This window comes from Triticum aestivum, chromosome 5A (genome assembly GCF_018294505.1).
Source record: "Triticum aestivum cultivar Chinese Spring chromosome 5A, IWGSC CS RefSeq v2.1, whole genome shotgun sequence".
Taxonomy (NCBI): domain Eukaryota; kingdom Viridiplantae; phylum Streptophyta; class Magnoliopsida; order Poales; family Poaceae; genus Triticum; species Triticum aestivum.
In genome coordinates, this window is record NC_057806.1 from 605,328,325 (window position 1) to 605,344,574 (window position 16,250).

The 16,250-nt window shown below is 46.4% G+C and overlaps 1 protein-coding gene across 1 annotated transcript; it reads left to right on the forward strand.

The window, feature by feature from the left end:
- Nucleotides 1–10,672: 10,672 nt before the first annotated feature.
- On the forward strand, nt 10,673–11,349 carry LOC123107917 (blue copper protein 1a-like). The gene is made up of 2 exons (XM_044529806.1): nt 10,673–10,850; nt 10,971–11,349. The coding sequence occupies exons 1-2, from the start codon at nt 10,673–10,675 to the stop codon at nt 11,309–11,311; spliced, it is 519 nt and encodes a 172-aa protein (XP_044385741.1). The 3' UTR covers nt 11,312–11,349.
- The last annotated feature ends 4,901 nt before the right edge of the window (nt 11,350–16,250 follow it).

Sequence of the window (16,250 nt, forward strand, 5' to 3'; positions counted from 1 at the left end):
TTGGAAACTAAGGGATATTAAGGCCTCCTTTTAATAGAGAACCGGAACAAAGCATTAGCACATAGTGAATACATGAACTCCTCAAACTAGGGTCATCACCGGGAGTGGTCCCGATTATTGTCACTTTGGGGTTGCCGGATCATAACACATAGTAGGTGACTATAGACTTGCAAGATAGGATCAAGAACTCACATATATTCATGAAAACATAATAGGTTCAGATCTGAAATCATGGCACTCGGGCTCTAGTGACAAGCATTAAGCATAGCAAAGTCATAGCAACATCAATCTCAGAACATAACGGATACTAGGGATCAAACCCTAACAAAACTAACTCGATTACATGATAAATCTCATCCAACCCATCACCGTCCAGCAAGCCTACAATGGAATTACTCACGCACGACGGTGAGCATCATGAAATTGGTGATGGAGGATGGTTGATGATGACGACAGCGACGAATCCCCCTCTCCGGAGCCCCGAACGGACTCCAGATCAGCCCTCCCGAGAGGTTTTAGGGCTTGGCGGCAGCTCCGTATCGTAAAACATGATGATTTCTTCTCTCTGGTTTTTTTTCTCTCCGAAAGCAAATATATAGAGTTGGAGTTGGCGTCGGAGGGCATCCAGGGGGCCCATGAGGTAGGGGGCACGCCCTAGGGGGGCGCGCCCCCCACCCTCGTGAGAAGGGTGTGGGCCCCCTGATCTTCATCTTTGGCGAGGATTTTTTATTATTTTTTCTAAGTTGTTCCGTGGAGTTTCAGGTCATTCCGAGAATATTTGTTTTCTGCACATAAAACAACATCATGGCAATTCTGCTGAAAACAGTGTCAGTCTGGGTTAGTTCCATTCAAATCATACAAGTTAGAGTCCAAAACAAGGGCAAAAGTGTTTGGAAAAGTAGATACGACGGAGATGTATCATATACCATCATCGCATTCTAGCACTATGTGACCCATGCGTCTGCAGTAGTAGCAAAAATCGGGAAGTTTTTCGTACTCCACCGGGTACCTCTTACTCTCCTTCAGGGTTAACGGCACAAAACGCACCAGCGGAGTATCTAGCTTCACAAACACCCGAGCCCGAAGATACTTCCTCGGGTTGATCCTTCCTTCGTTCACTATCACATTGAAGGGCGGTATCCCCACCTTTGCTGCTATCTTCTCAGCAATTTCCTTCTTCATTAGTCCATCTAGCAGTTCAATGATTCTAACCCATACAGGGATTCTGTCCAGCTTATATTCATGGACGTTAGTTATGCCATCGTACTCTTCCATGACCACCGCAGAGTTTTGGAAGAACCAAGGGCCGTTGTTCATCACCCTGTTCCAGTCCCCCAAACACATGAACTGTGCCAAGAAAAGGATGTCCCCTTCGCCTTAAAAATCACTCCTTGGGCTGGTGCCCATCCATTGTGCAGCGACTTGAACATCACCATGACTGAAGGGTCGTAGAGTATGAACCCTAAAGATCGCTAGTCACCATGTTTCTTCGATCAGTCCTTCGATCTCCTCAGAGAGATCCAGATCCTCCTCTTCCTACCCATAGAGGTTGAGTCCGACGAACCGGTCCTCCAGATTGCATCCATCATTACAGGAACCCCCCGCTCCGCCGCTGCCAGATGCATCCTCCGTCGAGGGCATGTTAGCCGTCGTTCCAGCCATGCACCGCCTCTGCTAGGATGTTTTGGTGTGTATGATCACGCGTCAATCGGCCCGGGGGTCAATCCAACGTGAGAAATTGGGTAAAACTTGATGTAGATCGGGAACCCTAGCATGCCGCCAGGGGAGGTCGGGAACCCTAGCATGCCACTAGGGGAATCTTACTTTTTCTTTGGTCAAAGATTATTAATTTTTTGCTTAGTAGAAGTGTTAGTGTTTTTATTTTGTAATTAGTGAAGTCACAAGAAACAAGGCATATCATATTCTCGCGTTGAAAATGTTTTTTCTCTATATTTTTCTAGAACATTTGCTTATTTATGTTTTGTTGACTCCCTTCTAGTGGGAGCGTTGGCCACTCAAAAGCAAAAGGATACCACTTTCGAGGTTGGGAATATGGACCCGGGCAAGTTCTTTGTTAGTATGGAAGTGTCTGAGCGGGCCATCAATTTTAAATGGAAAAAGGTCATGTTTATGGCCCTACCGACTCTTAAGTCTATTTCTCGAACAACTCCATAGAAAAATCTCAAGCGCCCAGTTACCTATGGTGGTGAGAAAGGATTTCTACCTCTTCTGTCACCTAAGGGACAAGAATAACAACCTCATCCCTGAATGCAGCATCTCAATGATTGCACTTTTTTGTCCAAAAGAACCACCCGCCGAGTCGAATTGACGAAAAAGACCACCTCTGAAAAGAATTGACAGAAGAGATCGGCTGGGCTGTGGAGGTAGGTGCGCCAGCTAACACGTGGCACCTGCCACCTCGCTCGGAGGCGGCAGCGCCTGCGGCCACGGTGTCAAGCAACAAGCTATGGCAAATTTGACAATTTTGACCTCGGGACGAATCAAATCACAGAATGAACTGCCCGTAAAACTATTTCACGCGGCCGACCTTTTTGTGTGGCGCCCGACACGCGGGCGTCACTTCCTACGGTGCAGCGCCTAGCTCTAGGGCATTGCACCTCTGTCCACCGTGACGGCCCCTGAGCCCGCACCCAGCAGTGCAGCGCCTTAGAGCTAGGCACCACACATGTAATGTGCAGCGCCTAGCCCTTAGGCGCTGCACTCTGACTTAGATCTAGCCGCGGCGGCCCTCTCCTCCCCCACCCACCCCATTGCACCAGTTACAGAAACAGAAGAAGCCGCGGCGACGGCCCTCTCCTCTCCCCCTCTCAATCCCCTCTCCCAAACCCTTCAGATATGACGATTTGGTCCGTGGATTCCTTCACCAATCCATCCTAGAAGGTACTCTCCTCCGATCGCCTTCTTTCTATCCATGTGATGTATGCTATTTTGAAGATTTTGGGGAACCCTTGTTTGATTAGATTAGATTAGAATGTTGCATGTATTAGAATCTTGCATGTATTAGATACCTAATTTTGCAACCCTAGTTTAGTTGATTTTATTGAGAATATATGGTTTGGATACATAAGTTGACATGTTATTTCTATGGAAAAGATATTTGTATTGAATCTTGCATGAAGTAGGCCTAGTTTAGTTTATTTGTGTTGAAATTATATTCGTATTGACAAGAATGCTTTGGATACATATGCTTTGAATTTTGCATGTAGTAGGCGTACTTTAGTTTGTTTGTAATCAAAAGATAATAGTGTTGACAAGATAGCTTTGTTTGAAATTGTTAGGATGGTTTGGCTTCTCGATGATCACTGGGACCATCAACACCGGTCGTACGCTATGTCGGTGGAGCGGCGGGTAATAATGAAAGTGGCTGGTCTTATGAATTTCGTGTTTATTTCAAACACAAATGCCCCATATGTAATTTTATGATTTGTTTGTTTGTAGGAGCTTGCACCTCTGAAGCTTCGGTCTCACGGGATCAACCTTGGGGGGAAGCGCTATGATGAGTGATACACACCATATGTAAGGGAGATAGGACTTCTCGCTTTCATTCAGTTGGTCAGTCGGTCGAAGCCACCCCACAATGCTGCAGCAATCACCATGCTTATTGATTGTTGGAGGCCGGAGACACACAGTTTCCATCTTCGGACCGGGGAGATGACCGTGACGCTCTAGAATATTGCTATGATCGCTGGTCTTCCTATCAAGGGGAATCCTCTGTGTATGAACACCGATTCTGATAGGTGGTGCGCGCAGATGCATGCCCTTATTGGTATGGTTCCTCTGGAGCCTCGGGAACCAGAAGCAGAAGACAAGAAGAAGGAAAGAGTCACAGCCGATGCTCCTTTCATGTGGATTGCATGGAACTTTGGTACTTGCCCTGAGGAAGCTAATGAGGATGAGGTCAAGACATATGCTCGTGTCTACATGTGGTACGTTATATCCAGGATTATGTTTGCTGATGGCACAGGCAAGAATGCTCCATGGATGTGGCTGAAGGCGTTGACCGTCTTCGATAGCGAATGGAGTTGGGGTTCGGCGACACTGGCTTAGTTGTATAGACATGTATAAAGTTTTTTTCACTTCATTGCTACATTATCAATGCGATATTCCTATTAATTCAACCATGTTCTCTTTTATGTGCAGTTGGACGACGCCTGTTGTAGGCCATCTGGAGGTATTGGTGGTTGTATGCTCGCACTTTCCATATGGAGCTGGAAGCGTTTGCCGGTTGGGCGACCGAAGACCGTAAAGTATGAGGATTGGGACGACAAAGACAACCCACTACGGCTCCCACTTGGGCTTACAAGTGGGATGTGTTAAATGAGACGACGGATGATCCCTCAGTCATGTACAAGTTGTACAAGAGCGAGCTGGATACGATCACGGCTGAGCAGGTGCCTCGACATTTCATAAGTGATTCTCATGCTTCTATCATAACTCGAAATCAATTTTTCATTCTATGATATTTTGTAGGTGGAATGGGAGTCGTATGGAAGAGGGGATAGTTTTGGCAACCCTATAGAGTTCATGTTGAATCCAATGTGCACTAGGGATAGGGATCTTTGGCATATGCGGTGCCCACTCATACGCAACTGGACAGTTGAGCTTCACCTTCCACATCGGGTGTACCACCAGTGGGAGGACACGGACAAGTTGCTACACGCATAAGATATAATTAACCTTGAGCACTTAGCAGCTTCTCAACGGTTTCGATGGTGCTAATATTCTATTTCTAACTTGCAAGTTGGATAGGAGAAGGCAGCGGAAGGTCAAGGATTGCGCCAAGCATCACACGAAGCAGTCAGCGCCAACTCATTAAGGCCACATGTCCTATAGAAGTTGGAACAAAAGTGCCTCATGCACCATCGATAGTGCAACGGAGCATGTCCGGGAATGTCAATCTCCACCGCGTTAAGAATTCATTGATGTCGATCTGATATGACACAAATTTCCCTCTGAGCAGGTAACACATTCGTCCTCAAAAGACGCAAAAACCACTCCTAGTTGTCATTGTTCTCCACCTCAACCAAAGCAAATGTCAATGGCAACACCCGGTTATTGGCATCACTTGCTATCGCAACCAACAAGGTGCCCTTGTATTGTCCAGTCAAGAAGTGCCATCAATGGCGATGACCGGCCTACAGTGTTCGAAAGCCCTCACGCATTGCTCGAACGCCCAAAAAGCACGGCCAAATACTCGGACTTCCCTTCCTTCATGAACCATTGTTTTTTCCCCATGAGGCTCGACCACATGAACCATGCCCGGGCTTGTGGCGGCCATGGCTAACAACAACCTAGGGATTCGGTTGAATGCTTCCTCCCAAGTACCATACAACATTTTAAATCCGGCTTGCTTCGTCTTCCATGCCTTGCCGTACTTCACCTTGTAAAGAAAGATGGCTTTCACAAGGTCAATGACATGTTGGACGCTCATTGTTGGAAGTGTGGATATTGAGTTGGAGAGCCTGTAAGCGATGAACTCAGGCGTGAGTTGTTTGTGGTCTTGGGACACAATCTTGCCATCCACCCTTTTGCCTCGGCACATGTGAGTTGGCACACAACTCACTACGTGCCAAGTGGGACCTCCTTTCCATGGTCTTGCACGCACAATCCATGGACATATTTCATCTTCACATGCACATGCAACCGTGTAGCGCACATTGACATCCGAGTTCACCACCTTGTGTGGACGATAATGCGTAACCGAGTAGTTGTCGAGCCACATCTTCAATTCCAAGAAGGTATCGAACTTAGACCCTTTAGCAATCCCGTTCTTGCCGTCATCCAAATCACGGTGAGATCTTGGCCTAACCCCAAGAGATATACCTTGGCCACCATCTACCACGGCTTCATCCGCGAGACTAACATCCTTGAACAATGTAGTGCGATGATCACGACCGAATACCTTCTCAAAAGCTTCGGCCTCCTTCACCGTGAACCCCTCCTCATCAACTTGTTCATCGGGACCTTCGTCATCCGAATCTGATGCATAGCCACGGGAATAAGGGATGGAATGGTCCATTGTCTTTTGCAAATGATATTTGTCGAGATCACCCACATTGTTGTCATGGAGATCAACTTTATTGTCATCGTCCGCATACTCATCATTCTCCTCTTGCAAAGCTTCATTTTGGTTGTTTGGAAACATGCTCAATGTTGGCCTCACTTCTTGGGTCAAAAGAGGTTCAACAATTTCATCTCGCTTCAAGGGTGGGGGGCTACTAGCAACCAAAGGGGAGGGGTTCCGTTTCAAGTCCAAATGCAAACTTGAATCAACCTTCTTTGTTGCAAATAACTCAAGAGCCTTGTCTAGTGATTCGGCTACCGTCTCCTTGTATGCAACCCAACGTTGCTCCGAGTTGACACACATTGTCTTCCAACGGATGTGCATTCCAAAACCAACACTTTGCCTTCCCTCCAACTCAATGATATCACTAGGGTCCATCCAATTCAACTCTTTCCTCACTTGTTCCAAGAGCTCCGCATAGCTATGACTACTATCAAACACCATGTCGAACTCATCCGGGTCCGGTTCAATATTTCCTTTTAAGAAGGCGTCTTTGTCCCCATGATGAACAAAGACACATGTTCTTCCCATCCCTATAAGCATTCAAACAACAGAATGTAACATTGCTTCCATGAGTTATAATCCAATGATTAACACGGAATACAAACCCTAAAATACATATGAAACAACAACCCTAACCCTAGCACCAACAAAAGAACACCCATAAGAATAACTCTAACATACTAACAAGCCTAATCATAGAAAATTGGCAAACAAACACCTCACATCTCCATGCAAATCTCTAGATCCATACAAGACTAGGGTTTCCCCAAACTAGCAACAAATGAGCAATTTGTTAACATTACTTGGATCAAAACAAGGAGATCGGACAAGATTACCTTGAGGGAGGGTTTGAGTACGAAATTCACGGACAAAATCTTCAAATTTGCAAGATTTGGGAGAGGATTTGAGAGGGGGAGAGAGAGGAAGAGGGGGCAAATCTCGAGTCGGATGCTATGGGGGTAGGGGTGTGTGTGGTGGGGAGAGTGGGGGCAGCCAACTAGTAACAGACAATGCAGTGCCTAAGGGCTAGGCGCTGCATATTATATGTGTGACGCCTAGCTCTGAGGCGCTACATTGCTGGGTGCGGGTTCAGAGTCTGCCACGATGGACAGAGGTGCAACGCCCCAGAGCTAGGCCCTAAACTGTAGGGTATGGCGCCTGCATGTCAGGCGCCACACAAAAAGGTCAGCCGCGTAAAATAATTTTACAGACAGTTTATTTTATAATTTGATTTTGTCCATATGTCAAAATTTTCAAATTTGCCGCAAGCTACGCATTACCGGATTCGTCGGCCGCGCCCAAGCCGCGACGCACGCCCTCAAGCGGCAGCCTCTGTTCCTGCTACGGTGTGCCGGCCCGTGCACTGGACGAGGACAGGAGAATGGATGGAGACCAGCGTCATGCAAACGAGTGCCTGTCCCTGCATGTGATTTATGCATGCATGCATGCATATAACTAGCCTTCCATGTGGTTAACTTCCTCCATTTTCAATTTGGCCAATTTGGCCGGCCTCGAGTGAAGTCTAATTTAAACCTTGAGTTTGTAGAGCTCGTTCAAAATGAATCCTTATCTTTAAATGCGCCTATTGCCTCACCGCCTGCTTCTCCTGGCATGTGACCGGTTGGTCACAAACTTGCAAAATATCATGCTCGGGTGAGCAAACTTGGCACGATGTGGTGAAAAAAATCGCTGGCCAATCATAATGCGCCGTTTGGCACCTATGTGGCATGCCAGTTGTTAGGACGAAACGGTCAATACTGCACATTTCACGAACGCCGTTCGCAGTGTTTTCATCGAACCCCGCTGATCATCGTGCGTGAAGCCAAAATTTATGGATTGAACTCAAGTTAATGTGAAACTTTGAATCTAAATGTATGTGCTAGTTGTGTTGATTCCTGACAAAACTTTGAACCCTCCTAACATGCCAAAACGGGTAGGTTAGCCGAGGATGAGAACATAGGATATAAGAGTTAATGAACTTATTATTATTATTTAAAAAAAGATGACCCTCGACCTTTGCATGATGGTGAAGCATGCAACCATTTTATTAATTATTCATCAAGATCTTACAAATTAATACATCAATATGGCGGTGCGGCAGGGCAGGCGGCTACACGTATGAGGTGGTCGTCCAGTATAGGGCTTAGGTTTTTTCTAGTATTTTTTTTGTTAAACGGTGAAATTATCTACCTTTTTATGTAAATTATAACCAGACTTGAATGAATTCCAACATGTTTGCATAAATTTTGTCTGGTTGGTTCCAATTGTTGTTAAATGTATGCTGGTAGTGTTGGATGGCAGCTTTCGGTATCGGTGTTCGCTGACTGGTCCTCTGTCCGTAGACGGATGCCGGAGAAAATTTGCGGGTCAGCGTTGGAAATGTCCTTAGACCTATCCATGAAAGGAAATGAAGAACCTTGATCAGCATTTCTTCCATAATTTCATTCAAGCCTTGTAGTTTTAGTAGGTTAGTAGTGAGTCCTCAAGTTTTTGTTTCTAATCTAAACACCGCCAAAAAAAATCCTCAAGTTTCTAATAAGGTTGGGGGGCACGCCCTCTGCTGGCCTGGTCGTAGCTATGCAGAGTGACATGGAAAAGAAATAATTGCATTTCAGTGTCCTATGACCGAACTTTGAGTAAGGTGCCTCCCTTGGTATTTCTGAAGCCTCACATTCCTAATCATCACTAGGAGTTTTGTGTTTACACAACTTCAAACCATACAATGCAATGAAACTACGTATATATGTTGGTAGAGGAGAGAGTAGATTGGTGTTGGAGTCTAGAGCTAGCTACTGCCTATTGCCGCATTAATGCTCCTATATCTCCTACAATAGCATGGTTAATAGTATAGCCAACAACCAGTTACCACATCATTTACAGCCAACCTAATAGTCAGCATGTATAGTTGCTTATTAATCAAAAGTACTACTTTATTAATATATGGTCCACTTTACACTCTCATAATATTTCTTGGAGTATGTATGTGCAGCTGGATGTTAAAGCATAGTCTGCTTATCTTCTTTCTCCCTTCTCTCATTCAACTCAGTGAAAATATAATACTTTAATCCTTACAACTTGCTTACATCACCTTATTGTACTCTGTCTCACTTCAGTAGTTGCGACGTGTGGTGGGCAGAGTAGTAGTGTGATAAAAGAAGAAACAATAGTACTATAGAAATTGGTGAATGGCGTGTGGAAGTCCTAACCGGAGCTTGAGCTCAAATGCTCTTGGCATGAACAGTAAAATCAAAGAAAATTTTATAAAATTCAAAAAAATCTGAATTTTATTTGTAGAAACATCAAGAAATTTTTCCATTGCTTGTTTTCATCATCATATCACATTTTTGGAAGTTGTGGAAAAAAGATAAAATCAGCGCTCCAAAATGCTTTCGAAAGTAGCACCTTTGGAGCATCAATTTTGTCTTTTTTACCACGGCTTCCTTGAAAGTGATTCCAAGATGAAAATTTGCAAGCAGACAAAACATTTCTTAATGTTTGCCACAAAAAAGGTAAAAAAAATTGAACATTTTCATTTTTTCGATTTTAGTATTCATTCGGGCTCATTTGAGACCAAACTAAGGAATCCCATTTCCCATGGAGTGTATATTTATTTCCGATATTACAAAACATATGCATACTGCTAATGATGTGATGTGCCACCTCATATCATGCAATTTTTCTTCGGTGAACAAAGCCAATAACGTAAAATTGCCCAGGGCTACAGCCCCGGCATGAAAGGGTTCTCGCTGCTGAACGCTGAGGAAGCCCAAGGCTGTCACCTCAGAACAAAGAGATCATCATCTGCGCTTTGAGTAGGGCATGTGAGAAGGCGGCGCCTTAAGTCTCATGAGCCGGCTCATAACCCATGCCCTACTCTACTTTGCCGGCGACCAGACTAACACTCCGGGTAGCGCAGCCAACTGCCGGACAAGCTCCGCTTAAAGATCATTGTACGTTGCATGTAATCAATGGCGTAGCCAACACAACGCCACGCCCAGGGCCAGCTTCAGTGCTACAGGGCCAAACAGTACCAAACCGTCATATTATATGTACAATGAACGAAGAAAGTTGTTGCCACGCCCTGGGCCAAGGCCCTTGTTGCCCGGCTTCGCTACACCACTGTATGTAATAATATGGATTTGAGATTTGCAGGTATTCAGATGTGGAATGCATTATTTAAGACGTGACCGGTCAATGTTAGCGGACGCGTCCGGACGTGTCCACGGATGTTTGAGGGGTCGGACTTGTCAAATCCGGCGGTAGATGCTCTCGCATATTGTTCTGCCCATTCATCTGCACCGATGACACCAATATGCATACTAAATACATCACATTTGGCGCCACACGGACGCATTCAACTCCCATACAATTGCCACCACTCGCCAGCTGCTGTCTCTACCTCAGGCCAGAGATAAGAATCGTCGAATGGCAACGGTGATAACTACGTATACTTACGTGCCATGCATAGTGATTGTCGAGCTCTGTCCCTCCGAATATTACATGCAAAGCCAGAGCTAAAAGCATAGTACACAAGTCAGGAAAGCTATTGTAATCATTTCGCTAGGTTTAGCTGCTTACTCGGTGATGACTTCCAAGCAGACGCTCGTCGTCGCGATCGCCGTGGCCGCCCTCACCATCGCCTTCCTTCCGGGGCTCGCCGTCGCCATGGAACACGTGGTCGGCGACGACAAGGGCTGGGCCCTCGATTTCAACTACACGGCCTGGGCTGAGGCCAATCAGTTTGTGATCGGCGACACGCTAGGTAACTGCATAACCACTGAACCATTCCGTCCGCGCGTACGCTGGATCGCTCCTTCTTCTCTGCGACGAGAAACGAATTAAATTGCCTGCCTATCCCTCATGCTAATTATGTCGAGCGCAGTGTTCGAGTACGGGATCGCCGGCCACGACGTGGTGGAGGTGGGCGGGCCGGATTTCCTCGCTTGCAACCAGCCGGAGAACGCCGTCGTCTGGTCCTCCGGTGAGGACCGGGTCGCGCTCCACAAGGCCGGACCGCGGTGGTTCTTCTGCAGCACGGACCAGCACTGCGAGAGGGGGATGAAGCTCAAGATCACCGTCCTCGAGACCGCCCCACCGGCTCCCCAACCCAAGCCCCCGTTGGTTGCTCCACCGCCGTCCAGCCCCGCAGGCAAGCTGGGGGCGTGCTTGGGGGAGGCAGCTGCCGTGGTCACCGCGCTCGCCGTGGCCATGCTCGTGCTCTAGGCTCCTACTCCATCGACAAGGTTTCTACTACATATCTGACCCAGCGAGACCGTCGTGTTATTATACCGTTGTGAATTTGAGCCCTTGAATTTTTCTTCGGTCCAAGATTCATTTTTTTTCTTAGTATGAAGGTGTGAGTGTTTTTTTTTATTACTGAAGCATTTAAAAACAGTGCATATCATATTGTTCCCTTGAAAATGGTTTTCTCTACATTTTTCTGCAACATTTTTTAATCCTGTTTTTTTTACAACACAAGCCCTCAAAGAGGGTTTTAAATTATGTTTATTTGCATCCCAAACAGTGTACAGAGATTAACTTTCCAAAAGGAAAAGATATAGAGTCTAAAGCCTGCTTGGTTTTACATTTAGAAGATTTACTGCATAAGATTGAAGGACTAGAAGAAGATCTTTGCATAAAAGCTTTCTTAGCTAGAGAATGGGCAATGAGTCAATGACATTGCAAGTCCTTGGGATAGACCTAATTTCACAAGTAGTAAAATGAGAAGATTGATTGAGAAATTTAGCAACTATTGTTCTTATCTGCCAATCTCCTTTTCAAAAAAAAAAATCCGCCAATCTCCTGGACTTTCCAAAAGATTCCTTGTTGTTGCCACTTGAACAAGATTCCTGCAATCCGAAAAGAAGACAGAACAGTCCCATCCTAAAGCTTTTAACCACCAAAGCTGATAGAGTTAATCCAAGAGCTTCAGTCTGCAAAACAGAAGAAACATTTCTCGCAGCTGCTTGAACAAATATAGTATGGTTATTAGCTTTATCTTTGAGATAAACTCCAAGACCCGCTTCTTCTTTTGCAATCACCGGATTGTAAGCAGCATCTCTATACGCCACAATACCTACAACTTGGTGTATATTTGGAACCCGAAAGGGAGAAGCATTATTGTGTGTCTCTAATGCATTCTGTATCTCCAGCACATTGTGCGTCGCAACTGCAACTATTATATCTACTGCATTGCAAGCATTTTAGAGTGTGCTTGCCAGTTAAGAATCAGGTAATGCTAACCGAAAAGCTAAGTCGGGCAAAGAAATGGATCGCCACTATGTCATCTCCATTACCAGTTAAATGACTCGGAGTGGCACCTCTCCCTCACCCCACTCGCCCTTCCTCCTCCATTCTTCACCTTCCATACCGAGGTAACTAGCAAAGATGGCGCCACAGTTCCTATGCCGGAGCTTCTCCTTTCTTAAGCGGGCGGTGTTGTGGACACAACAAAGCATTGTAGGGTGCTGCAACTATCCAACGGTGAGGCCGTGGCAGCCCAGCCCAATGCATCGGCATATCTGGCCAGGTTCACGACGAGTGCTTGGCAGGGGGAGCTCCTATTTGGCACGGTGCGCGCAGGGAAACAAGCCAACGGGTACCCACCACTCCCCTTTTCGGCCGATACATGTGCAGGGCGGAAAGCTCCGTTTTTCATTTCATTTTTTGTTTTTCTTTCCTTTTCTATTTTTTTCTTCTTTAAAATAATTCTGGATTCCAAACAAATTGAGATTTTTTTTAAAAAAATTGAGAAATCATAAAATGTTCGTGAATTCAACAAAATTGCATGATTTTGAAAAACAAATGTTTGCATATTCAAAAAATGTTCATGATTTTGTACAAAATGTTCAGGAAATAAAAAAACATTCCAGATTTGAAAAAATATTCGCATATTTAAAAAATATTCGTGAATTTGAACAATTGTTTGCTAATTCAAAAGATGTCATGCATTTTTCTAAAAAAGTTCAAAAATTCTAAAAAAAATATCCGCGAGTTTTAAAAACCCTTAGATGGCCGGCTCCACCATCAATTTCCCCGGACTGGTCAGGACCAGTCCACGGTTGACAGTGTATCCATTTTATGGGTTCGTGTTGAAGGTGCTTGTTCCTGTTAATTTAAACAGTAAACCATTACCGGTAATTGAGAGAACGGCCTATCCTCTTGCCCCTGTAGAGAGTCGTCTCCACCACTCCGACTCCGCCCCTTTCCTTCTCTTCGGTGGGCTCTGCTGCCCGGCGGGAAGAGGGATTTGGTGGTAGGCTCCTCTCTGTACATAGTAGTGGCCCATTTAGCGAAAATCTGTTGGTGCTCGAAGCGCGCGCTCCTGTACGTAAAAAATATATTTCAAAGTGTGGAAAATTTTCAAATAAAAATTTAGTGCATACATCTCGACATTATAGGGCTGTTTGGTTTTTAGCCACATCTTGCCAACTTTGCCATATCTCACCTTAGGCAAGTTTGACCAAGTTAATGGATTTTGGTTCTAGCCACACCTAAGGCAAAAATGTTTTTTATGAGAAGTGAACCTCACATGTTATAGACACAAAAAGTGTGGTAAGATTCACTTAGGCAAGCTAAAGTATGACTAACAAGGGCTGTTTGGATTGTGACTATCTTTGTCATATATTGTCACATGATTTTTGCCAAACTTACCACACTTGTCTTAGTTGAGTTGTTCAAATTGTTAACCACGCTTTGGCTTGCCTAAAAAAATCTTGCCACACTTTTTGTGTCTATAACATGTGGGGTTCACTGCTCATAAAAAAATCATTGCCTTAGGTGTGGTTAGAACCAAACACTTACTTAACTCGGTCAAATTTGCCTAAGGTTAGGTGTGGCAAAGTGTGGCGAGGTGTGGCTGAGAACCAAGCAACCCCACAATTTCAGCAATTCAAGTTAGGCAAGTGTGGTAAAAAATAATATGGCAATATATGACAAACATAGTGACGATTCAAACAACCCCTATATGTGTGAACGTCAAGTTCCGGAGAAAACCGGCATTTTTTATGTCTTGGGTAAAATAGACAAAAGGATGTCTTGTGAAAAGTATTTTTTAACATCAAATTTTGTCTTTTTCACACGCGACACATAAGTTGTTGGTTATTCGCCAAATGATTTTCTGAGCATGTACAATTTCAAGATATACGCGCCAAGTTTTTATTTGACATCAAAATATATTTAAAACACATTTTAAAAACTAGGAGCACGTGTTCCATGTACCGAAACGCCACTCTCCAGATTTAGCTGTAGGTTTGGCCTTGTCCTTGTGGTTTCTGGCTTGGCTGGCTAGGATGGTGATGGTTGGGCACGGATCTGGTAATGGCTCCTCTTCAAGTTTACCGCCTACTGTACAGTGTGCAATGACCACCTGCGGACGCACCTACCTACCTACACAGTTATATTCTTTATTGGAGTGATCAAACTATAGACCTCAAAAGATGCAACGCACCCATTTTCTTTAAAACTACTGTAGCTCTATCGTGTCAGCAAAGGAGTGGAGTGGTGCAGACGCGTTCAGTGAGGAGGAGTGACTCACGCCTCCATCTCGAGCGCTCACACGTACGCGAAAGCTCACACAGAGGAGCAGAGGAGACCCTCCACTTCAGCTCTGCTCCGAGATGGCCCCCGTCACCCGCGCCAGGGCACGCGGCGAGGGGGAGGAGGCCGCCCAGGCCCAGATGCGCGCCGACGCGCTGCATCTGATGGCGATCGCCGGGGGGAAGAAAACCCCGATGGAGCTGGGTTCGACATCCGGCTGGAAGACGGGATGGTGGTTTTGGAGCTCGCCAGGGCCGGGCCGTCCTCGCCGGCGCATGATGCGCACGGCGAGGGAGAGGGGCACACCCCGTTCCACGAGGAGAAACTCGTAGCCATGCAGGCGATCGAAGACAAGCAGCTCGCCCAGCTCCAGCTCCGCAGGCCACCGCCGTCGCGTGCCAGGGGCCTCGAAGACGCGATCCAGGAGATGCTCGCCCAGCTAGGCCTCCGCGAGCCGGAGCCAGAGCGGCGCACCACCAACCGCCATCCCTCCCCGCCGTCGCGCATGGAGCTCCACACCATGACCCTCTCGAAGGCGATCCACGAGATGAGCGCGTTCCCCGACGTGCTGTACGAACTCTACTCCTGGGAGTTCTACAAGCCTACCTCCGGTCGCCCAGGCCCATCGACCCGCCGTCGGCGACAAGCGCGGTGCCTCTCCACGTGGCGCAGCTGGGCGCGGCGATCGAGGCCCGCTACCCTTACCTCATGGACGAGGTGGCGAGGCTGGCGAGGTCCAAGACGGCGGAGCGGCGTGAGGCGCTGGGCAGGAGGTTGCTATAGATGGACGCTGCCGCGCTGGGCTCGCTGGAAGATCGGCTCACGGAAGCCACGTGGGCCAGGAAGGAGGCCATGGTGGCCAAGCTGCAGTCGGAGCTGCGCTACGCCAGGGCCAGGGTTCAGGCGGAGGCCATGGTTGAGACCATAAGGCTGCCGCTCCCGCTCCCAACCAGAAATGATTTACGGAAACACTAACGCCCACTGAGACGGCAACTGCAGTTGCGCACACGTGGCAACCAGATAAACACACATGCAACTGTGATTAACGATACATGATAACTATGGTTGAATCACACGTGGTAACTAGGTAAACACACATGACAACTACTGTTTGACTATATGTGGCAAGTAGTTAATTACACACGACAACTACGGTTTGATTACACGCGGCAACTACCCGAAATTAGACATGGCAACTATAGTTAACCAAAACAGATAGAGTTGTCATGCTTTTACAACTACACTTTCCATCCCGAATAATTAAATCTGCCAACCAGGATGGCAACTAAATTGTCATCCCACGAGGTACCTAACGTAGCCGCGCCAGAACGTGTGGGCATTTTTACTTCGTGCCATACATGCGAGGTGGAGATGAGTAGTACTTATTGGCGTGTGGCATGAAGTAGCCGCGCCCACACGTGTAGGCAATTCTAATGACTGCCCACACACAATCCATGTGGGCTGCCTCCTGCTTACACTACACACGGTGTGTGGGCGCATGTCGAATATACCACACGTGTGGCAGTTATCGGCGTTCATGATTTAAGCTTAGTACGTAGTATTGGTCAGGCCAAGATGGAATGCTGAGTAATTAAGAGGCATGGTAAAGACCGTGTGTGATCCA

Excerpts from the sequence above, each read along its gene's own strand:
- LOC123107917 (XM_044529806.1), top strand. The coding sequence starts at position 10,673 with ATGACTTCCAAGCAGACGCTCGTCGTCGCGATCGCCGTGGCCGCCCTC. Across the intron at positions 10,851-10,970 it reads TGTGATCGGCGACACGCTAG|TGTTCGAGTACGGGATCGCC; the intron begins GTAACTGCATAA and ends TGTCGAGCGCAG.